We start from the raw sequence: 24,476 nt of genomic DNA, 5'->3' as shown, positions 1-24,476 counted from the left end.
AAAAAGAGTCTAGAGAACAGGAGTACGGACGACATTTTGTGCGGCTGACGCTGCGCCTTCTCTTTGCACTCGACAAGAGCCCTTCTCGCCATAATCGAGCCCGTACATAGAAAGTTATATACAACGATAAAACACGAACTGCAGTGGCAGTGAATAGTGCACATGAATATTGCAATCAGCAGCAACTGGCGGTGGCGGCGGCGACTCGTTTACATCGCGATACACGGCAGCGTCTACCACAGGCTACATACCTTGTATTCCTCCCTTGTTCTCGCTTTTGTAAATTCGCTCCTTTTCCCGTTTTGCGCAAATTCTTTTTTTCTTTGTTTTCGTTTTTTGTTCGTTTGTTTAATTCGATTTAAATCCGGCCGAATGCCGCGAATTTCGACGTGCGTGTGTGTATTCGTTTTCGGTAGATGCGTCGTGCTGGTCGTTGACACGCGCATCTACTTTTATTTATTTATTTATTTATTTATTTACTTTTTTATGATCTCTTTGTCGTTTTCCCCCCTCTTTCACGCGTTTGCACATCCCACAGTTCCGTGTATTGTCGTTCGGCCGCGCGCTAATCGCATCCCCTGGCTCCCGTTTTGTCCGATCCCTCGTCCCATCCATTAGTTTTCGTCGGGTGTCGTCGTTTTTTTTTTAGGCGCGTGTGCCCGTGAATTTGTATCGTTGTGACCGTGTTGTTTCCGTGTATGCGTGCACGTGTATCAGAGACCGGGGCAACGCTCTACTTCAGATCCAAAATATTCGAGTAACGAATAAAACGTGAACGCGATATATATTCGTTACTCGTGCGAACGAAACTCGTAGCTCGAATCGTAGAATGGAATATTCGTTTCTGTTTACATACAACCGCTTATGAAATTTTTTTTTTTTACGATGAACGAATACAAATTCGGATCGAATAAACGTCACGAATAAATCGCTGTATTCGAATAAAGTTTCGTCCGGTCTCTGCCCGTGCGCGGGCATACTTCGTTCTCGTACGTGTGCGTATATCGAATTAGTGTCAGCACGCACACGCGCATATAAAGGGTGCGCGAGTGCCACAGAGAGAGATAGAGAAAGAGATAGAGAGCGAGAGCGAAGAAGTATTCGTGTGTATAGGTGTATCCGTGTATTTTCCTTACGTATGTATACTTCCATTCATCCTTATATGTATATATACATACATGTATGTATACATATACATTATGGATATACATGCATACATACATATCTGTATACGTGTATGAATGTATGTATATATGTACATTCGTATATACACGTACGTGAGTTTCACAAAAATATATAAAAGAGAGAGTGTCTATGTATACACACATATGTGCATATATACCTATAATTTTCATATATATATATATATATATATATGTGTATATATATATAGTCGATTTATACTCAAAGTCGTGTGGAAAAGGGTCTTTTTATCATGTATATATATATGTATAAATATACACATTATAAATATATATATACATGCGCTTGTATAAATACATATATATACGTTTATGTATAGAACCTGTACAAAGTACTTGATTGAAATTTTTTTGTCCTTAGCCACAACACAAGACACGAGGTAAAGGTTACACGTAGCCCCGCACTCCCGTTCACACGCACTCTATATTATATCTCGGCACATCATTTGCAAGTGATACGATCTAAAACTATCTATACAAGGTGATCCTTGCAACCGAAACGAGTCGTAGTCTTTTTTTCATTAAGATTGAAGTAAACCAGCGAAACGCATCGTACGAATCAGGGAAATCGACTTCTCACCTGCAAGACGATACAGCTCGTTTAAGTACAAATTCAAATGAAATAAAATCATTGAAATGATTGTAATGCAAGTATTGAATAATCTGGTAATATTACACAGGATACAATGAAATTTTGAAATCCATATGTTTGATAAATCCTAACGTGAACGAATTGGAATAACTTCTGAGGTACTCCATAGTCGTCTTGCTTCAGCACCTTTGTCATAGAGTTATGAGGTTTCGTCATAGAGTTCTTAAGGAAACTTTACTAAATCGTACGATGCTTTCCTATACCAGTTTTGGTTGTCTCGTAGCTAAGAGTTGCAGTCTGTCGCAGTTGCAGGGGCCACCCTGCATATGCATGTATACACATACATGTACATATATGCATACGTTAATTTTTTTCTTCTTTATATCTTTTGCAGACAAGGCAAGGTACAAAATCACGATATGAGAGACGAACACACGACTCTGCCCTGCGAAGTGAACAATGCATTTTACGTTTTAAGGACAAAAAATGTCTTGATGAGAATCGATCTGAATAAATTTTCTTCATATCTCTTCTGTATCCTCCGGCGGGTGTATCCTCCATCGTCATCGTCTTCTTTTTTTTTTTTATACAGTTTACTGTAGAACGACAATATATTCATCTCTTCTGTACCTATTTACATTATCTTGAATGAGCTACAGCGATGGTATACTTTTAAAGTCGCAAAGGCGAATTACAATTCCTCAGCGATCAGCCTTGAAGATGTTCTCAAGCGTTTAAGGTTTTAAGCTGCTTGCTTCGCATTGTTTTTATTTTATTTATTTATTTTTTGTTTGTTTAGGTATTATATTTATTTCTCGTCTCCTCTGTTACTTTATTTCTGAAGGGATGGGGAGGGGGATTTAATCACACAGTTTTACTCTTCACGGTAAGCCGTTCAGTCCGTATATTGCCCTCGCGGAACGGAGGACGATATATTTTAATATCTTACGAGTATTTAGAGAGCGTAACGTGTAGCTACCCTCGGACCACGTTTTTTCACCATGCCGCTTCCCGTTTCCCTTCGATTTCATTTCTTTTTCTTCCGTGTTCTATCTCGTCGTCGCAGATCTTCATTTTCATTTCTCCGTTTTCTTTTTTTTTTTTTTTTTGACTTCTTCGCCCACGCGTCACTGATGGTTGTGTCTCCTCTTTGCTACGACCACGTCTCAACGTAAAAATGTTCGGTCACGATGTAAAAGAAAAAACGAATCACGCAGCGATGAGTAACAAGGAACGAAGAATTCTGCGGACACTATGAAGGGAAACTGATCCAGCTGCGATTTAGCGAGAGTAACGTCGCTGGCAACACGTGACCAGCGGAGAAAACGGACGTGCTGATGACTTGCTCTATGGACGGGGTTTTGCGATAATTCGTTGAGGACACGCGATGTCGTACCAAAATGCCAGCCAACGAAGATTAGATGGATCCGTAGGGTTGACGGACGGCATGATGGCTTCCTTTTGCACGATTATATATAGGAATAAGGTCCGTCGGTGAGGGCGCTACACAGCAACAGTCAGGAGGCGTCGTCCTTCCCTCTCGCTCCTCTGCTTGGCTTGTATTCGAGACCTGGATCGAACTGCATTAGCACGAACACCTGTCGATTAGCAAACAGAACAATCCTTTTAATAATTTGCAACTTCGTTGTGGGTCGTTCGAAAATTAAATTAAGCGTGATTCCTCATTTTATGTTATATAATCAAGGTAGCTATAAGAAGAAGGGTCTAAAAATAGATGCGATAGCGAAGCCAGACTTCGTATTTTTCAGAACAAATTATGAAGTATTATAATTAATCTATAAGAAAGGTCTGTAAAAATGATGGAGTACCTGATCTGTGGGTAATAAGGTAAAGTCATCCGGTGGATTCGTAATGACGTATCGCTTAGACGAGGCATCGCACGACGAGCTCGTGTCTCGAAACCTAAAAGATCCGTTTGCATATTAGCGTTTGATCGGGCAATGGACGTTAATAATCCATGGACTAAACTAAAACACACCAAATACGAACGAACAGAACTAAACTAAATAATAAATGCTGGCAACAATGACTAAGCTAAACAAACAGATGACACAAAGACAATCGTAAAAAATGATAGGTATTTGTTGGATGAAGGCAACTTACGATCGGCGTTTCTTTTTCATGGTGCAAAAACGCAAAATGTAAAAGTATGCGGCAAAAAATCAAAAGTCACATAGTAAGTACGAGAATGGCACGGTAAAAAGATAATTAACGGCAGTGTAACAATTGCGGCAGCCATATGAGAAAATCTTTCAGAGACAAGATATAATATGTAACGTGTACAATGTTCATGTACAATAAATCCAATAAATACCATCGAGAGAAGGAAAAAAGTCCGGTACCTGTACCTGTACAGACCAATGCACAGCATTCCATACGATTTTAATGCCGCGACAAAGAGGTCACCGTACTTGCCTCCTTCGCCATACTGGGCCAACGGCCCGTCATACAACGCGATTTGACCAACTCGACAACGATCTCTATTGGCCAGGCTATCCGCCGTACTGGAAATAACAATTCATTGAGGAACACAAACTTCGATAGGAGTTATATTAAATTATTCATATATATATACACGGGTTATGACGAGATAAAAGATGCCAGCTACAACTTACCTGTAACCACCTCTTAAACCTGCCCCTTCAGCCAGGATTAATTCTAACTCAGGCGTTGCTCCACCGGTGATTAGCGACCGGATCAAAGTCAGCGCATTTTGGTTAAAATATGTCTGCAATTGACAAATAATCCACACACGCAAAATTAATATGGATACTAATAATATTTAATCGTGGAGTAATATGTATCGTTGTAAGGTCTGCAAAGTGTGGAAGGTGTTATGGTGTCGTCTAGAAAAAATAAATGTTATTGTATTTGGGTAAATGGACTTTTGAATGCATTGGGTACGAATGAGTGTTTATGACTGTGCCGAAGAGCAGCATGGGAGCTTGGAAATGCTTGGCGTAAATGTGTTGTGTATAAGTAAAAATTTGTCTACACTTCAGGGCCACGCTGAGACGAACCATCTACTGCAGTGATTCATAATTGTTATTTTTAAATTAATACTTTAGAAGCAATTTATTATTGAGTATCGAGCGTTTCTCTCTCTAAATTGTGTTATGATGCCAAACGCATAAAGCACCTTTTCCTAAACTATGTTGTTAGCATAAAAATTGAAGCTAACTCTCAGAAAACTTCTTGTACAGGTAAAAAGTAAGTACACCTATTTATTACGAGATAACTGCTTTTGTTTCAACACACTTGAAACATAGTTCGCCACGATTAGAAACGGGCTTTCAGTCACGCTATGGCTGACAATTAGTCGCGTGACACTGTTTTGGACTAGACGGTCTAAGGTTTCGGCTGTAATATCACACTGATGGACCCGCAGCAGTTAAAATGACGGAACCACAGATGACAGATGTCGGTTTCTGTCTGTCACGTTAAAAGACTGGCACGTACACCGATTTAGCACGAGTGAGTGTAGTGATGCACGTCTGCCTCTCCCATCGGCTTCCACATCACCCTTTGCCATTACAGTTGGAAGATATCAAAACAAGCAAGCTGGTAGCTCCAAAAAGAATCAAGTACAGTACACCCTAGTTTATTTTTAATTATACACGATTGATATGTAGTTTTCAAGTTATCACATGCTCTAAATGTATGAGTCTTTAATATAGTAAAATTTCATGTATTAACAAAATCTTGTTCTGTTTTTCAGTTACGATACTCTTTAGTTTATGTAATGAAGATTGATATGATTTTTCCGCGTAATCGTTAGGAGTGTAGAGCATTCGTTTAGAATGGGAAATATCGATATGGATACAGTAAATGTGACAATTTTAAAAGAACAATCAGAAAAAAAATTGTTAAAACAAGTAATCACACATCAAATAATTGTTTCAAACAGATTGTTTATGTGTCATATCATCGTTTTAAAACCACAAATAATAAATAGGTTGTTTGTAGGTCATACAATTACTTCGAAATCACAATTAATCACACTAATAAGAGGTTTATATCAGACTCCAAAAAATGTAAAGAATGGGACGACTTCGTAGTCATGTGGGGTTATACGTGGTTAGCAGAATAACACTAGTAAACGTTAAAATGGTTTCAGATGGTTCACCTCCCCGTTCAGTTCAAGTGTAGACGTATCCTAATAGGCTGAGAAGGTCGCAGTATCGTACTTCAACGTTAGTCATTCAATTACCCGTTGCGAGTCACGTCGAGACGTTTGAATTGTCATCGCAGTCGGACAGTCATAAAAATTAACCGTAGCATTGCTAAACAATATTGTCGTGCAGTATAATTAATTTCAGCTGCAAGTATACTACTGTCTTTATAGCAGAGTGTTCGTCTACCTTCATATTTACCTGTCCATTCACCAATGTGTTCCTACATTATTAAAAATTGTCGCGAGTTCTGTGGAATCGTTTTGCTTAGTATTCGATAGAGTATATTATGTATCGTCTATGTAATATATATATATATCGATTTTTTAACACCACTAACCGTCGACATTAACGAATCTAATACGCTGACGGCAAAGGCAGTACCGCAAGCGAAGGGTTGGGTGAGGTAGAGTTCCGTGTCCGGATCGTCGTCGTCGTCCTGGTCAAGGAACTGCACGTTGCTATCGTTTACGAGTTCTGAGAAGGAAACAGGAATTAGTCACGTCAAACTTCCATACAGGCAAACGATTCGATTGAGTTACGATACCTGTTATCATTGGCACGTTTGCTCCATAAACGGATCCTCGTCGCTGTAAAACGATCGGGCTGCCAACTGCGGTCAAATTACCTTGCTCATTATTCGCTGGAATTGCCACTTAAGATTTCATTGTGTGTATATAACAAATTAAAATAGAATGTGGCGCGATCAATTTTATTTCTGTGGAATCGATAGGATGAATTTGTTGGATGGCGTGTGAAATGATATACTTCCGAAAGACGAGCGATCGTATAGACTTATTTAAGTTAGTAAAAAATGATGGAAAGGTGTGTCAGAAGATAGTCTGGCGAGTGTTATGTGTACCTTGGCTGAGCACTCCAATCGTGTCGTCGAAGGTCATAGCCTTGATATTAAGGGACGCGAGGATGGCCTCCTTGTCGGCGAGGGTGGGGTCATCATTGCTAGGCACTTTAGCCGACAGGATGCAACACATGTCGCACAGATTCACGTTAACGGCACGCAAATCTGCTCTGCTTAGTGGTGAACCCTGCGAACATTAACAATTTTACTTGAACAATGTAGCTCTGTTCTATCTATACGAACATATTGTGATTTCATTTTCTTAACAGACTGACGATAGTATAAAAGATATTCTAAAGGGAAACGTAACTTTCGGCGATCAAATTAACACTAAAACTACCAAGGTTAGTTCGACCTTGACATGTACTGTGGTACCGCGTTAAGTTGCCGAATGTGTATAAACTGAAGGAGACGTAACGAAGTATCGTAAAGCCTCGATGTAAATTTCAATGATGGTAGGGTTGTTTAAATGGCCAGGAAATGTTCTTTACGTTTAGCACCGATATCTTTGGTAGATTCTGCAACATTTTCCACTCGCGGCGGATGTAGTCCACAGACCCAACTATCACTACATGTTTAAGCTCGTGGTAATGGAAATTGGAAGCTCGTAATGGCATGACGAGGTTTCTCAGTCCGATGAGGGGCGAGTCGGGATCGGCGAACAGGCAGACGACGACGTGTCCATTCAGAACCGTCATGGCTGCCTGATTGCGATCCAGTATGCAGTCTTCGAGGTTGCGGGATGGACTCCAATGGAACATGCCCGTCGAATCGTACTTCATTTCGGTCTTCTCGAAATCAAAGTCTTTCGCCTGGTCGTCGGCGATTCCGACTTGAAGACCACCGTTATTGTTTACGTTCGTACCGCCAGAAGCTCTGCTTGTTGGCCTGAAAGGGGCATCAAAACATGGCGTCAAAGATGTTAATAACCAACTCCAAACACATTGGAGTCCAGGGTCTTCCAAAAGGAACTTTAGAATATTTTAGTTAATATTAAAACTGGTGTGTACTTTCATTTAAAATAACAAAAATTGGATACATTTAATTTCTGTTTCATTAATAAACAAAATGCCAAAGTGCTTTTTAGAAAACCCTTATACATAAATGAAAAATAATCTTTTTGAATTAATATCCTCAGCTAACGGTCAGCTCCACTGATACTCATCTTCTAAACACGACACAGAACATGAAAATCTACAGAAAAGGTATCTTGATCGATCAGTGTGATCGGTAACAATGCCCACATTATTGTTTCCACCCCCTGTAGGTACAAGAACTTCACTCGAAACGAGCTTCGTCACTATCAGGCAAGTAATGTGATTCGAACGTCTCGATGCTACTGGTAATTATCATCCTGCAGCTCGAACCGCGTTAAATGATACTGTTTTCTACCGGTTGCGTCGGATGAGGTAGTCGTATCGAGTTTCAAATCGAGATCACTCGATCCAACACCCTTTAGATCTCTTTTGTGGGATCATTGGAAAGCTGAATGTTTCAAGAAGATTACTAGTTGCGCTTCTGATAACACGAAGAGGACACTCGATGCCTTAAAATTAGAAAATTTGTATCTTTGAATTGACGAATGTTCTTTCAAGTTGCAAGTTCAAGAACCTATCATTCAGGTATTCTTTATAGGACAAAAACTAGATTCTTTTTAACCGACTTCGAAAAGGAGGTGGTTACTTAATTCGACATGTATATTTTGTTTGTATGTTATTATTCTCGTTGCTTAGAGCCTTTAAAATATTTCTACCACATAATATTTAAAAAATTTCAAAATTGTCAACGTTATAACTATTTATGTCACAATAATGATTGCTACTTAATGTTACCCTTCATTAAAATTGAAATCGATAAACCTCGACGACCTGCAAAAATGTACATTCCCATGCGATTCTCTAGCAAGCGTTCGCGTGTAAGTAGTGCACAACTAGATAGAATCACAACGACCATGGCACAACATACGAGAGTGTTAACGAAAAAAAGCGTACATAAGTTTTTTCACTTCGTAGGCGAGATGGTAGCCAGGGTACGGAGACTCCTCTTGCGATCTGGAATCAGAAGGATTTTGCAACGTTGGATTCGTATTTGCATAGAACAAATCTTCCATTGATTCGCGACAAAATGGTCTTGAACATATTCACGATGATTACGATATTTCTGCTTGAATAATGATAGTTCTCATAATATTTTTAAAACAAATTGATGAGATATTTGGCAATAACCATTCACTGGTGTGTTGATAATGAGTCTGTTGTACCTTTAGCTTAATGACTATGATTGCAATTTAGTAATCCTGATAAATAATCCTTGCTGTGAAAACTGTTTTCCTTAATCTTAGAATTTACAAATAAAAAATAGGCTTCCATAATTATTTGTGGGGATGAAAATACTGTTAATTGTTCAATAATACATTCTAAATCTCATAGTATTTTTTAATAGCTTCGAAAATTACTTCACGACAAATTTTTAGAATAACTGCTGATAATGAAAGATAGAAATCAAAGTAGTTCATAGACGTATGCGCTCCGTAAACGATATCATTGTACTGGGTGAAGATGTACTTCAATAAATAGATAAAAACAGATTGTGCATGAAATTAGGTGCAAGAATTGCATGTTTCATCTAGATTGGACAGACGAAGAGGTATTTATTCAGTATTCAGAACTTCTACGGTGAAATCCAAACACAATGAAACACTAGCAACACCAACTTTTCGTTCAGTAGCACGTCTTGCAACAATAACAAAAATTTGTATATCAAAGAGAGAATCTATCAGATAGGTAATCAGACTTAGAATTAAATACCTTTGATTGTACGGTTGATTCGGACTTGATAAACTGTCGTTCGTCGTTCGATTCACGTTCGGTTTCACCTTATTTACCTGCTTCGTCGAATTCATCATGGTCATCCCAACGGAATTACGATGATTTCTCATGGCTGGAAAACAAGAAAGAACATCTTCGTATTAGTACACAGGGTGGTCAATTAGAGACAGGATAACCCTTTCAATTTTGCAGATATGACAAATTCATTCTAGATCATTTCAATTGTGTTAAGAAATAAACGTGTCGCTCAAAAATTGTCGTCGAAAGTTCATCAATTAATAAATATTCAAGATCGTTGTAATTTTTATTAAATAAAACAATTTTTGAATGTAATAAATAAATTTTTCATTTACCACCAGAAATGTACAAATTTCTATTTAAAGAAACTACAAGAACCTCGAATGACAAACACAAACTTCGGACAAAAATTCCTGTGCAACACATTTCCACACTTGAAATACTTGAAATTGTGCTTAGAACATTTTTCGATATCTTCAAAACAAAAAGAAACGTCAGTTAGATGCATATGTACAAACGTAACATATTCGTCGGCGAGATTAAATCGATGGTTAACTTTAAAACTGTACACTGCTCTAAGTTAAGTTCCCTTTCTCTTCTAATTCTTAGTGCAGTGAAGACTAGTCGTGGCTCACGGCTTTCAATTTCTAGATCAACTATGACTACTTTCGAAACTACGAGTGGGAAAACTCTCTCAGACTTCTGAACGGCCTCTGAATACATCAGGTAACAAGTTCAGAAACAAATGACTCCAGTGTACAGTTTATCCATTGTCAGTTAGTGTACAGTTCTATTTGGAGAAGATAAACGTTGGATGTACACGTACATAAAAGTAAATAAATATAGGAAACGATATAAATCCGTTTAGACCGTGGCGATTCGTAACAATGCACATTCGTATCGTCATCTTTTTTTTCAGTCAGAAAGTGTTTGCGATCAAAACAGTGCGGAATATATTCTTGGTCCTGTGCTGCGACGTTAAAAGGGATCGATGAGAGGTGGGTGGGCAACTTTCATGGGGGCAACACAAGAAAAGAAACGAGCATTAGGTTCATTCGAAACTCACCGTTCGGGTCGTCTCGTTCGCGACTGACCTCACCTACAATTAATACATCAGCATTAATTCGTATCTAGATTTCGCGTCCAGCGTAGCTAATAGACAAAGCAACAATGGTTAAGACAATTACAGAGTGTCACACTGATCGTGACCTAACAACCCCCCAATTATAGCGCATTATACTTTTTATTTATCAGCAAGAGCCTACATGTCCCATGCTTGCAGGCACGCATACTTATCCCTTGCACGTGCCACCTCGTCATTCTTCAACGACTAGAATTGCTGACGATTCGCGAACGATACGGTTTTCAAAAATACATCAAATGCTAGTCATCGAGTGATTCAAAGATATTCTAATTTCATCTTAAACTACAAGCAAAATATTCTAATGTAATCACGACCTTCGTCAGTAAAAGATTTTTTATCTCACTAATCCGTATTTATTTCACCCAATAAAGCGAGAGAGGAATTTCTCCTATAATAATAATAATCTTTTAAATAGCTCACCGTGAATGCAACCGATATTCGGTGTGGCAATCGTTCCAAGGTGATTTAAATGGAGCAGTATAAATAATGTACCAATTAAACCAAAATACGCGCGGTTCGATAACGTCAAGTAAATATTTTCTTATCGGTCGTACCAACGAAATATTCCAAGATTGAGCAAGCATGGATGAATTTAATTTGCGAGAACACTTCCAAGCTATGCAAAAAATAATTTTGGACAATGAACATCAGAGGAATAGATTTGATGTAACGATGAAAGTCGAGCAGTGTTCGCGACCGCAAGCAATTTCTAGCCATTACGACGGGTGCAAAGTGTCTGCGAAGGACAATAAAAAAGCGATTAGGCGCTCGTCACGGTAATCAGATGGACCACCACCTATACGTAATAAATTGAAGAAAATGAAATAGAGTATGGAATTATGACCTGTCTAAACGTTACCATGGAAAGAAATTTTCATAACAAATGAGACCAATCTACCGTGCTCTCTACAACTATCGATTAACCGTTTCGCAATCGTTAATAGAATGACATAAATGTGTAAGTAAAGGCAAACTGTTAATACATTTGGAACAGATACAAGTGACACATATCAAAGAAGAAAATACTGAAACGGATACTCTAAACATCCTAAGCCAAATGTATATATGTACTTCAGACATAGAAAATAGACAGAAAATACTGAATCGTTCAAAACATTTGAATTCGAACAGCATTTCTCAAACTATCCATGAAATTTACAATCATCTCCGAATCAGATTCAGAAAAGAAATAGAAAAAAAAGTACATCGACACGATTAAGATATCATCCAGACAAATATTAAATTGCTATATAATATTGTTATACTAATAAAATATTTAACTATTCTTTGTCGTACAAAATTTGATTGTGTAATAATGCTAAAGAGTGAGAAACGCTGATGTTCTGCTATACTACTTACGCAGACGAACACCACAATTTTATTTTCATGTATCGAATTACATGGAAAGACTCAATCATCACGTATAGATAATAAAACATCTGAATTTATTGAAACTTCTTTCCCAGCAACAGTATTACCAATTACGAGGATCAATTTTAACAGCAATTGGTAAATATTGTTCTCCAAGTCATTTCGAATGAAAATCTAAACCAATTATTTTGAATTATATTCGATCGATTAATTACTGTGACTTATTCATTGCAAACTGCTGTTTTCCCGAAACTATAACTCTAATGAAATGAATTCTACAACAAAACATACGTGACGCTAAATGTAATATAAAAGCTACAAACTTTAATGATACTATAGTACTCTACGCGCTATGTGATTGATAGATTCTAATGAATTCTACGTTAAACAAAAAACTAAAGAAGAGAATGAAAATAAGTAACGACTAATGAGGGTGCGTCGTCTAATGATTCTATAAAATCATAAATTAGTCTCTGCGATTTGTGGTAGAAATTAATGTGGAAACTACAAAGAAATGAAATCAACTAATTAGACAAATTAACTCAATGTACTACATATAATGTATCTACGATAGCTACATCCACTTATCAAAACAGGAGAAAGTAGCAGATGACATTTATAATTTTAATTTTATTTCTGGGTTCTTTCTACTTTCTCCAAAATCGTTAAAAGAACAGAGTAAGCGTCTTCCGATATATCAAACAGGAAACAGTACTAGATTTGTTTAAGTAGAGTACTAAGTAATATTCGAAATTGAAATTAATGTTTATTCAAATATTTAATTTGTACTATTTTAAATATTGGACAGAAAATATTCGGTTTAGAAAATAAGTAAAATAATAATTTAATGTTTTACGTAAAAACCAATCATTGAATAACTTCAATGACGATTGTGATTATTCTAAATTTGAAATAACATTTCTAACTTAACATTTTTTTTTAATATTGTTGAAATCCAGTACTGTTTAATTTTGAACAAAGTTCCTCATGTCAAAACACTAAGAAATATCGGAATTGGCCAGTGAAACGTAATCGTGATTCTATTGCGGATGTTTATACATTTATAGTATATGTAAATTTTGAAAATATAAATTGAATGTATTCTGCGTAGTCTACTTCGTTACAATCTTGAGATACATTTAATATAATTGATCACATTTCGCTTAAATAAAATATGCAACGTACAAAATGCATAAAAATATTCCAAAAATATATTTCAACACGTCCGAATATAAAAACACACGATTAGAATCCTCAAAAAATATTTAAAAAATTCCACGTCTCGTTTTGGCAACGTCAATTCCTAAAAATCCTCGATTTGTATAAACATCCGCAGTCTAGTGGTGATACAGAACCAAAAAAGAAAAGATCGGAAACCGACAGCGTGAATAGTTAGAGATCATGAGCGCAATACTTTTCGTGAAGTAGCTTTTGGAATTCTTTCGTTCGTGAGATTCTTTGAAAGCGATTGATCGCGGTGTACCAGTATATATAGTATCATGTGATTTATCGAAATAAGGAAGATCAGCTTGCGAGATTGTAGCATGGTTTTTATTGAGGTGTACCTGTACCTCTTACGTGAACCATCTTGGGCAGTTCTGGCGGAGTGAATGTAGGGGGAGGATGGTGGTCGTCTGTAACAAACCACTACACATGTTAGCTACCCTAACTAATAATCTAAGGCCTAATTGCTACTCTATCTCTATCACTGACTAAATTCAAGCTTCGTTCCAGCGTCGAAGATTAAACAAATTTTAATTAATAATAAAAATGTCCAGATCTTGATTTCTCGATCACTTATAGGACATCAAATCTCGTCAATCAAACAGATACTTATGTTATATTCTCCAAAATGAGTTAATACTTCCATAGTAAGATAAACTTGATAAATTTTTGCTGAGAGACAAAGTTGTTTTAAATATTTTAAAAGGTTGATCTATGGAGAACTGATTACTTGGGAGATTTGAGTTGTTCTAAATAGAAATTTCACGCTGCAACGGACCTTAGTACTAGTTAAACTATCTAATTGTTACTGCATAATTCATACATGTATAACTTTGAAATCTACCGTTCCCAATGCTGCTCGTGGCAACGCGGACGAGCGAGGAATTAGAAAGAGGATACAGCGTTACGCTAAAAGTATGCACTCTGTCAAATCGTGAACCTCCTCCGCGTTGTACAAACGTTGTACTAACGTAATGCTAAAGTATACATGTCCATTATACCATCTTAAGCGCTGTACGCAGGCACTACTTGATCCATGCTAAAATTCACAGAGCCAAAGAACGATGATCGCCAGAGTTTCTGGAAACGTCAAGCCAAACAGAAGTGGAGCCGAGCGAAATTCTTCTCTGGATGAATGAATAACAAAAATACTTTTGAATAGTAAAACTGAATATAATAAATATTCAAAGCTTCGATAGTCATCCAATCGAATTTCGCCCAATCTCCGAATAAAGATGATGCCTTGAGTGAAACCAATATGGCGATTGTAAATAAAGAACGTTCGAATATTGTCAGCATTATCTTTGTCTCTGTAAAAATGCTATTTTAATAGTATTGAAAGGCATGCAGTGATAACTTCTTACGATGTGGATATTTTACTCGACATTGCCAGTGCACGTTTTAATCGGTATAAAACTTTTGTGCGACATACTGGAGGATTCGAAAGAGTGCTCGATAAATCGTAGAATTCTACCGTGTCAAAGCAGAGTTAAACTAAAGGTTAATCCTTCCATTAGCAAATGACCGGTGTGAAACTCGTCGTTTGCAAAATTGTATTTGCGAACGCGGCTCACTGCTTTTTGACTACGCTCTTTTATTATTTCTGTTTTCTTTTTTTGTTTGGCCTCGGTTAGGCTCGTAGCATAAGGCTAGATGTAACGTAGCGCCTGTGAAAGGCCACTTTGCACATTTGTACAGATTGACAGCCTAGACAGACTGAGGTACTTAGAACAAGACACATGAACAACTCTTTCATTCTTGAGATGAAAGAACATGTCGTGAGCAGAAGTTGCTTGGTCTCGAGTTGGACCTGCGCCAGACATGGGCGACATACTTTTGTAGATAAAAGAATGTTGTATGTTGTTTTCATTCATCGATTAAATTTTGTCTACCTCTGACTGTCAGAGATATTTGAGGGTCGAATTCTCTTTTAAATATTACATATGTATATTATTTGTTCTAGCTCCCTGAAGACGAGTTACGAATAAAAATGATTTACTTCGATAACAAATCATACTGTTTTCGTTTCAAGAATCTGATCACTAATGAAAATTATCATTTTTTTATTTTTCATATACCTTTATAATTGTAAAAATCTAACAATTATAAATAATTGAAAATATTTCGATTGAGGTGTTTAAATTCTGTCTTGAAATTAGAATGAAAATGATAAAATGAAGTGATATTCAACTCAACACTAAGCAGTTGCTCCTCTTAAAATTTCTTTCTATTATAAGAATAAAAGATATATTCAAGTGGTTTAAAGTGTCTCATTCTGCATAGTTAGATTTCTAATGCCTGATTGATTTTCACATTGGATTCTACGATGCTTAATATCGTAGGACATGCAAGAGTATATAATACACTGTCAGCATATTAATAAGGGAAAATACCAAAACCAGATATTCAAAAAATGTGTGAAATCTCTGGAATAATATGATAGTGAACGTCTTGAAAAGTAATATGGTAATTGTTGGGCAAATTTATTCTGAGGAGCTGAAACCAATGTCTGGTGATTGGAATATTTATAAATTATTAGTATTATCATTACAAGTTGTAATACTTCCCATTTATGTATTTTATGTTAATTCTAAAACATTGAAAATGAATTAGTCTATATTACAGTAGTATATGTATAATGAAGAAAAATTAATTCTAAGACATGGTCAATTTTGTCTTTCTAAACACATATTATTTGTGCTCTTTAGAAACTTTTTCATTAAAATTTATATATTCATTTAATATAATTTTTAATAAAAACAAAGAGTACATATTTCAAACAATGGTTCTCATCACCTCAGGCAAAATTGGAACAGGCCATACATATTACTCATCACGACGTCCCTTGCATACCATCGAGCGTATTCGTGAATTTTTCGAATGCCGAGGCCAAGGATTGTCCCTCATAAAATTAGCGTTATTCCAGCAGAAAAAGTAGGAAGAATAAAGTAAAAAAACAGATGTGCAATAGGTGGAACTCTTCTTCGAGCGGTATCGATCAAAACAATACAGCGTTGCTCTGTAATTGATGATTGGCTACGTATAGCCTACTTCTTGTGATCTATTTATTATAATATGCGTCTTCTTATTATCACGAATCTAGCGGCAATGTAATGTATTATATATTATACCGTTCGACGTATAATATATATTACATGTATGCAATTATTATTATACACCCGCTCCGTGGTAGACTTACTTGCATACGAGAAGTCTTCACCTACGTGGTAGTAGAGGACGAAGAGAAGAAAGTTCGAACAGATAGACACATAGAAAGTTAGTTAAAGGGTTTCTTTCTTGACTTTAGGTGTACATAGACTGTGTGAATGTTTATGTTTGTGTTCATATGCGTGTGTCTGTGTGCGTGCAGGTGTGTTTATGTGATGTATTGGCCGAGGCTAGGTATGCGTGTGTGTCACAGATGCCTGTTTATGGCGATATACACAGAGAGATATATACACGCGTGGATCACAGGTGAGTTAGAGATGAGAAAATAACTGTGTGAAGGCTCTGATGAGCGATGCGAGTGAAACTGTTGATTCTTTGTCTTTCTTTTTATTCTTTTACTTATGCTTGTGCGCACATTGCTGACATTACTGACTCTCTACACATTTAAGTGAACATTAAAGTCTCGTTGCACAGACTTATTTGCTCTCCATGTAACAAGTGATAACAATTACGTGCGTTACATCATTAATGACACTACGTTTGGAACGATCTAGGAATTGCAGAATACTTGTTGGAGAGTGCTCCGTTAATTTTGGTAGCATACAATATTGGATGTTACTGTTGAGTACGTATTAAACGATATTTCTCTTCATGCTATAGTAAAATGATTGGATATAAAAAAGGTGATACTGAAAGCAATATTTCGAAAAATTGGCATTTTTTAAGTTCTGTATGTCTTTCTGATTAAATTTGTTAACAAATACATAATGAAATTAATTTAGAAGTAATTCTTAAGTCATGTTCTTCGGGTTTAGAAATGAATTAGTTTCTCAACTACTAGACATTGAAAACCAGTTTCTTCGACGAACAAATTTCTACTCAATGTTGAAATTAAAAATGAAAGTTTAAAAAAGAATGTATCATAACAATTTATACAAATGTAAGTAAGAAACGTCTGTTCTCCAAAAAGTATTCTGCATCAACGCAAAGCACACGAACAGTGCACACGTAGTGTAACATGTATGATTGTCCACACATTTGCAATGATGTTGAAAAAATTTGAGGAATCGATGCAAGTATCGAAATTATCATATAGTAACCGATAGATTATTGTTGATTCTGACACGATACGTATTTGAAAAAAAAAATCAACTCAATCAAGAACTAGCTCTAAGATACTCTAAAAAAGAAAAACATCGAATGATCAGAAATCGAACATCGATGCAAGATTATAGTTAAAAGTAGTTCAAGACTCAAGGCAATCACATCGCGCGAGTTTAAGTCGATGAAGTCTTAATAATTCACTCACAGCAATAAACCATCGAAAAGACATAAACCTCCAGAAAACTACATTCAAGACGACATTGATAGAAATATATATATGTAGTTTCAATTGCAAAATAATAAATGGAAAACATCACATCAAAAGGAATTTCAAAACACTAATAGTATATTTCTACTCTGAAATCAATTGTTATTAGTTCGGACGAAGTTACACTGAACTAGCACAACAATTATATCTATGTGTTCTAATCTTCAGTACGAAAAATCGAGAAAATACTTATGTTAAATAAATAACTGGAAAAATTGTTAGTTAAACATTGTGCTATTCTCATTAAAGTATTTGAATACGAATCTATTCGGTTTGGGTGTACTTCTGACCATCCACGACCGTTTCACTGACAATTTCTTTATCAACGCTGTTACATCATTCAATTTTTTTTCAAACTGAAGTTTAAAATTATACCGTATGATATTTGTCACTCTTTAATAATAGTTTATAAATAAATGCTTCGTATAAAGTTCAAAAATGATACTGACGTTATATTTTTTATACGCGTTTTTTTTATACGTTATATTTCTAAAAATAATATACGTTTCTATTATGCACATTGTTTACATGCAATAAAATACACAATTTCTAATCATAATTTTTTACTATAAAAGACCGATGAAACAACGTCGATAAGAGCGTTATCAATGGATCTTACATCAATGATTAGAAGTTCACCGATTCGTCTTTCGTTACATGTCATGTTGAACTGAATTTCATTCAATTAGGCCTTAACAAGTTTACTCTTCATCTTCTAATCCAAACATATACGAATAAATCATTAAGCGACTGTTACAAATTTTATTACGAAATTTTTTCACATCGTTATGGCCGGTGGAAGCAAACAATTACGCGAGGTAATGATTCCAATTCGTACATTTTTGCACGCTAAAACGTAAATAATTAATGTGTGTCAAATGAACGATGATGGGAGAACTCTAATATGCGTGACCTTCAAGTCGAACGTGCGACCATCGTTAAACGATACTTGGCATAAAATTGATAATTATCTCTAGCGATTACACAACCATTAAATCTATGGAACGTAAATTTTCCAATGTATTTAAAAAATAAAGACGATCGACTTCGAAGGAACATCGAATTGAAGGTCTGATAGAATCGATGATCTGCTTATTCGGTTCTCGACTAGCCATACGATTCTGGGATGTTGAAATCATAAGTATGAGATAAGGAAACAATATGTGGAATAGAATCTACACGCGGGGGATACATACTTGCTCTTCCAACCATTTGAACAGCTCGCACGCCTTTCCGGAATGTGGCCACTGCCCGAAGGGAGGAGAACCAGAGCTGTTAGTTGTCATACCAAAATAATGTCAACCTAGATGCAGGAGGTGGCAACAGGTGGAGAGGGTCTATGTGTAGATCCAGTCTCGATCGACGGGTCACGTATTGCAGTCGTTCTATAGCAGTGAATTTTGTACTAAATTTTTAATACCTGACACGCGACTGGAATTAAACGATCGAACATGTGTCCACGTCTCATCCATCGATTTTTACGAATTATACAAAAGCTCAAGCAACAGTCAGGAATGGTGTTAGAATTTTTATGCGAATTTAGAAGGTTCACTGCAACGTGACAATCGACGGAGAAGTTTGTCAATAAACTGCTGATTATTGGTTAAATGACTCTGGTCTATCGTGAGAGGGTTGAAACACACATATAGGGTTACACTGTCCACCTCGTGTGCAGTGGTCACTAGAACTCCTATTGGGGGAGGGGTTGGGATATCGCTTTTCACTTACAAATTAATAATAATTACAGTGCTAACGTTATTGTCGGTGACATTAGTGAATATGATGTTAAATGTGCGTAACGTGTGAAGGGAGAATGGAGTATTTTGAGCCGTTATGTTCGATAAACCCTGGGCATTGATCACCATCGTCCATGTAAACTTAGAACTTAAGGTGTTTATATACCGGAGGCGTTACCGCTTTTGAAACGGTATTAAAAAAAAAAAAAAAAAATTCGACGCCTCGAAAGCTGCAAACGCTTTCGGAACTTTTGCTTCACACGTACATCCATTGATCTCTCTTCTTCGTAATTTCGGGGGACACGGGGTATCGAAAACGAAACCTTCGAAGATCGCTGTAAGTCTATTTATAGTTGTTAAAAACGCTTCGCAAGTTAAAATACAAAAGCGGGAGTCAGATCAAATCCTAAGGGTGTTAGTGACAAGAGACGCATAGTAAGTTCAGTTTTTTCCTGTTTAGAATGAAAACTCGATCGATCCTTCCTCGCCTGAACATTTCTTTCAATTTTACGTAATTTATCCACATAATAAATGAGCGCACAAGTTCTACTCATTTTATGTCATTTTAGTTGGAAATCGAATTTCTGTATTTGAACAGAAATTATTGAAAACATTTAACCCCTTAGAAAAAATAACAATATTTTGATGACTCATGGGAACATGCAAAAGGTAATCAATAATAAAAAGCATTCACGAATCTGGTAGCATTTTAATTTTACGAGAAAACGTTGGTAGAACTTATGCACTCATGAAAATGAAAATCGTATATGAAATTGCTATATTATTTCATTCAACGTATTATTCAATAACTTAAACTAGATTCCACTAACCGAGGAAATTAATAGTTTACCGTAGTCAGAGCTAATGGAAATTATTCACGTGAAAGTTTTGTAAATTTATTTACTTTTACTTATCACAACTCTAAAAATGAGTTTCGTGACACGTACCAAGCATTTGCAGTAATAACACATAACTTTCACATCGTATCCATAGTGCAAAACTGCTCAGATCAATTCAGCCTGTAAAAATCTTACGAAGAAATATTTTGGGAGCAATTACTGCGGGTAATTATATAAGGATTCATGGTTCTAAACCAACCTACCAAAAAATGAACACGTTTTTGCAAATTGAAAAACATCCAAACAATTCGTTCAACATCATTTTCATAATTGACAAAATCGCTTAGTAGAAGAAACGAATACTTTCTAACCATAAACGTGAGGGAAAGTACTTAACGATGCTTCGGCGTGAGCACATTGAAACAACGGTTAATAATTGCCAAGCCTGAAACGAGCAACTCTTGTTAATTAGTGAAACGTAACAGCCATGAACGTGTAGACACAGAATATACGATTCGATAGAACGTGCTTAGCGTAAATGCGTATCTGCAGAAACAACGATTTCACGTGAGAACTGAAGCCAAGATGCGTATCATACGCAAAAACTCTGTACGGGGTGTGCAAAGTATGTTTGTCACGTTTCTCGTATGTCAATCTACTCACTTGAATCGGTGGAGATTTCCTTAAAATACCTGCTGCGATATTTACCTCGACCATCGATAATTCAAGGTCAAACTTTTCTCTTCCACCTATTCTGGACGAAAGAATGACAGTTTTTTTGGAAGAAGATGAATGGGTTTGGTAAACAAAGAGAATTTTTAAAAGGATGGAAAGTTTAAAAGGAATCGTACGTCGTAAATGAACTATTTTTTCATCTTAATATAAAAAGTTTTTAGTCAAGAGATTTCACAGAGTTGCTTCTGAAAAAACAGCGCTTAAATGTGGACCCAATGATAGCAGAGATGGCCAATGTTGTTGCTTATTGTTAAATAAGTACGTCGAATGACGAATAAAATGTAAATAATGTTTAACCAGTTACTACTTAAAATATTTCACAATGAACAAGTAAAAATTGAATTGTTAAGAATTGAATTTTCTTCGAATAAAATATTGTCCATCTTTAAATGACAGTGACGTCATGCGCAGATCTACTGCGCAGCGAATCGAACCTCCCAGAATATCTAACCTCAACGTGACCAAGCCATCACCTCTTCACTGTGACTTTCTACGCGAACAAATGATAAACCAAATGGTGAAATAAGACGCGACTTGAAGATAATTTCGCACGTAAGATAGAATATTCGACACACAGACAGAAGCACATATCCATTAAAGCATAGAAGAGACGCGAGACACATTCTGAGATACGAGTTTCAGCTATATGTCTTGAAATAAACACAACAGTTAATAAATACAGCATTCAGCTTTGGCACTTTTTTCGTGCAAACAATCCAAGTCCACATTTTGAGCAACAGAATAGCAATCTTGTCAAACGATGGGGTGAAGTTGAGCTATGGGTGACCATGGGCAGACAGCTTATTTTCTCCCGACTATGGTGTAATAAAAGAGAGATTTGGGGAGGGGGGCGCTTCGTTTATAAAAGCAACTCTACGCAATCTAATTGGCTCCAAAAGTTTTTTGTGAAAAAGCAGTTCGTTTGCGACACAGGATTCCCTTTGAACTTCTCATCCTCGTGTAGAGTTGATGAATGATGCGTGTTAGCTGCATGGTCTTTCGTCAAATTCCCACCAAGTCAAGAATGTAAATTTGTCAATGGAAGTCGTAACAAATAATATTTTACACGCTGTACATTTGCAACCGGTGACAGTAGTATTCGTGTCTCGCCAACTTTCCATTTCAAATAATTCGTGAGTTATGAATAAAAATGTGAAGAAAGCATTTGTTTGCATAAGATGAGGAAAAGATAATTTATTGTGCGACTTTTCAAATGTCATTAATTTTATAGATGTCATAATTGAATGTTTCAGTGTATTGGACTGAAAACAACATAACAAAATTAGTACCAATATTGCTAATATTTTTAAAAATCATTTTTTCTCATTGCACTTTTAATATTTGTCATTCGTGATATTATTAGTTACTAAAATGCTTAATTCGTGAACTTATAAAACAGTAATGTGCTTTACTTCATTTTTCTGAACTTGTAGTTTATTTCACCAAACGTTTTTCTGTTGTTATTTTACACGTTTTGTTTTTAAATATGTAATTAATATTTTACTATTCGTGCCTTACTGAAATTATTATTGACCTAATACCTTTTTCTCATCTCGATACTTTACTTACATTTTTTTCCATTAATATACTTATCATTTGAAGTTAAAAATCCACGAGACACAAGTACTTTCGCGACTCACCGTACGACGCGCGAGAGACCGCTTCGTAATCATTGCAAATAGTCTCCGATCCGGTTCGAACTCGACGTTCCTGCTTTAATTAGAGAACGCCAAATTTGTCAGCTCTAGCAAAAGCCCAGCGAGAACAATACGAACCGAACAATGTCAAAGAGCAAAAAGTTCAAAGGTACTGTGGAGTAAGTGCATGTAAACGTGGAATATTAAATATTGAACTTTCATTTGCAATTTGTTTGCGTCACTTGTATCAATCTTACCTCGTTCAATGTCAAACCAATTGAAGGGCTCTGCTTGAGTCAATCGTTCTTCCCCCGATTAAGTTATTGGCGATATACAAACACATACAACAATATGCAACAAACATGTCTGTTACCTAGTCTCCCAATTTTTCTTGACTCAAACAGAGAAAATTTGTCAGAATAATGATCGTTTCCAAGAAATCGTCAACCGTCCACCGCGCGTTATTTTCCACCGTTCGTCAACGATTATTCTGACAAAGTTCCAAAAGTAATTCGACGGAATAATAACGTTGGGGGATTAAACAGGAGAGAAAGGAAGGTTCAAAGACGCGTACCGTCGAGGTAACTGCTGTAGGCAGTGTTTCCCTTCACCATGCCAGTCTGCATCATCATCATCCCCACATCTGCAAAAATCGAGCGATCGGCCCGGATACACGTTTGTGAATAAAACAGATAGGCTCACACTGTCCGATGTAACTGGAGGTTGGGACAGGGGCAGGCTTATTTACACGGCTAACGCAACGAACCTCGTAAACAGGTGAGTTAAACACGTGTATGGGTGCTTCTCACGGATTCGTACGGTCAAGTAATTGTCCAACAGTTTTATCTAATTTACATGCGCACACAAATTCTGTTTGATTTATGTCATTCTATAAGGAAATTTAAATTTCGGCTAGAAATATCATTAATTAATTCTTTGCACTAAAAGTTCTCGTACTCGTCGTAAGCATTGATTAAGCTTTAAAGGAGAAAATGTTAATAGGTATCCAAAGAATCTGAATCTGATCTGAATTAAAAGGTGGATTAGTAGATTATTCATCGACATATTTATATACATTTAACCAAAAATTATCGTTCATTTAAAATTGTAATATGCATGAATTTTCATTTATATTTGCCTTGGTATGAAAAATTGTAAGATCGTTTGTAGATTATTTCATGGAATTACAACCACGATATATAATTCTGAATGAAGTCATAGATCAAAAGTGTACACAATGGGTACGTGATCTCGGAGTCGCATTATCTTACAGAGGAATACATAAATCATCATATTTGCATATAATTTAGCCACGTGCACGTACGAATCCCAAAGTAAAGCGTCATTCGTTAGTAACAGCTCAACCGTAAATCTGCTGTGAGGTAATGGGAAAATATGCTGGAAAAGTTAAGGCACATATATCGCCCGTACAACTCTCAACCTTCGACCGTGTTCCTAGCCATCTTCGAACATCCCCCACGCAGCCGAAAAGAAACGACGGAATCGTCCGAAGAAACCAAAAGTTCCCGTCGATTCTGGCGAACGGAAACACGAGATT

The 24,476-nt window shown here is 36.4% G+C and overlaps 1 protein-coding gene across 49 annotated transcripts in view; it reads right to left on the bottom strand.

The window, feature by feature from the left end:
* Nucleotides 1-2,881: 2,881 nt before the first annotated feature.
* Nucleotides 2,882-24,476, bottom strand: part of LOC128874370 (calcium-activated potassium channel slowpoke) — a 110,583-nt gene continuing 88,988 nt past the window's right edge. For 11 of the 49 annotated variants that reach the window (XM_054119072.1, XM_054119070.1, XM_054119079.1 and 8 more), the window contains 15 exons: nucleotides 23,493-23,561; nucleotides 19,168-19,218; nucleotides 16,631-16,651; nucleotides 13,773-13,841; nucleotides 10,759-10,791; nucleotides 9,654-9,786; nucleotides 8,838-8,897; nucleotides 7,338-7,734; nucleotides 6,850-7,033; nucleotides 6,535-6,630; nucleotides 6,328-6,464; nucleotides 4,431-4,543; nucleotides 4,158-4,319; nucleotides 3,624-3,717; nucleotides 2,882-3,392 (listed from right to left, as the gene is read on the bottom strand). In XM_054119072.1, the coding sequence (XP_053975047.1) occupies nucleotides 3,312-3,392; nucleotides 3,624-3,717; nucleotides 4,158-4,319; nucleotides 4,431-4,543; nucleotides 6,328-6,464; nucleotides 6,535-6,630; nucleotides 6,850-7,033; nucleotides 7,338-7,734; nucleotides 8,838-8,897; nucleotides 9,654-9,786; nucleotides 10,759-10,791; nucleotides 13,773-13,841; nucleotides 16,631-16,651; nucleotides 19,168-19,218; nucleotides 23,493-23,561 (1,700 nt within the window). In that variant the 3' untranslated portion in view covers nucleotides 2,882-3,311. The remainder of the gene's footprint in view (nucleotides 3,393-3,623; nucleotides 3,718-4,157; nucleotides 4,320-4,430; nucleotides 4,544-6,327; nucleotides 6,465-6,534; nucleotides 6,631-6,849; nucleotides 7,034-7,337; nucleotides 7,735-8,837; nucleotides 8,898-9,653; nucleotides 9,787-10,758; nucleotides 10,792-13,772; nucleotides 13,842-16,630; nucleotides 16,652-19,167; nucleotides 19,219-23,492; nucleotides 23,562-24,476) is intronic. The other 38 variants (XM_054119116.1, XM_054119115.1, XM_054119112.1 and 35 more) reach the window with 20 other exon arrangements.

Source organism: Hylaeus volcanicus, chromosome 3, assembly GCF_026283585.1.
Source record: "Hylaeus volcanicus isolate JK05 chromosome 3, UHH_iyHylVolc1.0_haploid, whole genome shotgun sequence".
In the NCBI taxonomy this organism is placed as follows: domain Eukaryota; kingdom Metazoa; phylum Arthropoda; class Insecta; order Hymenoptera; family Colletidae; genus Hylaeus; species Hylaeus volcanicus.
Note: the sequence above shows the minus strand (reverse complement) of the source record. Positions and strands in the feature narration are given on the sequence as shown.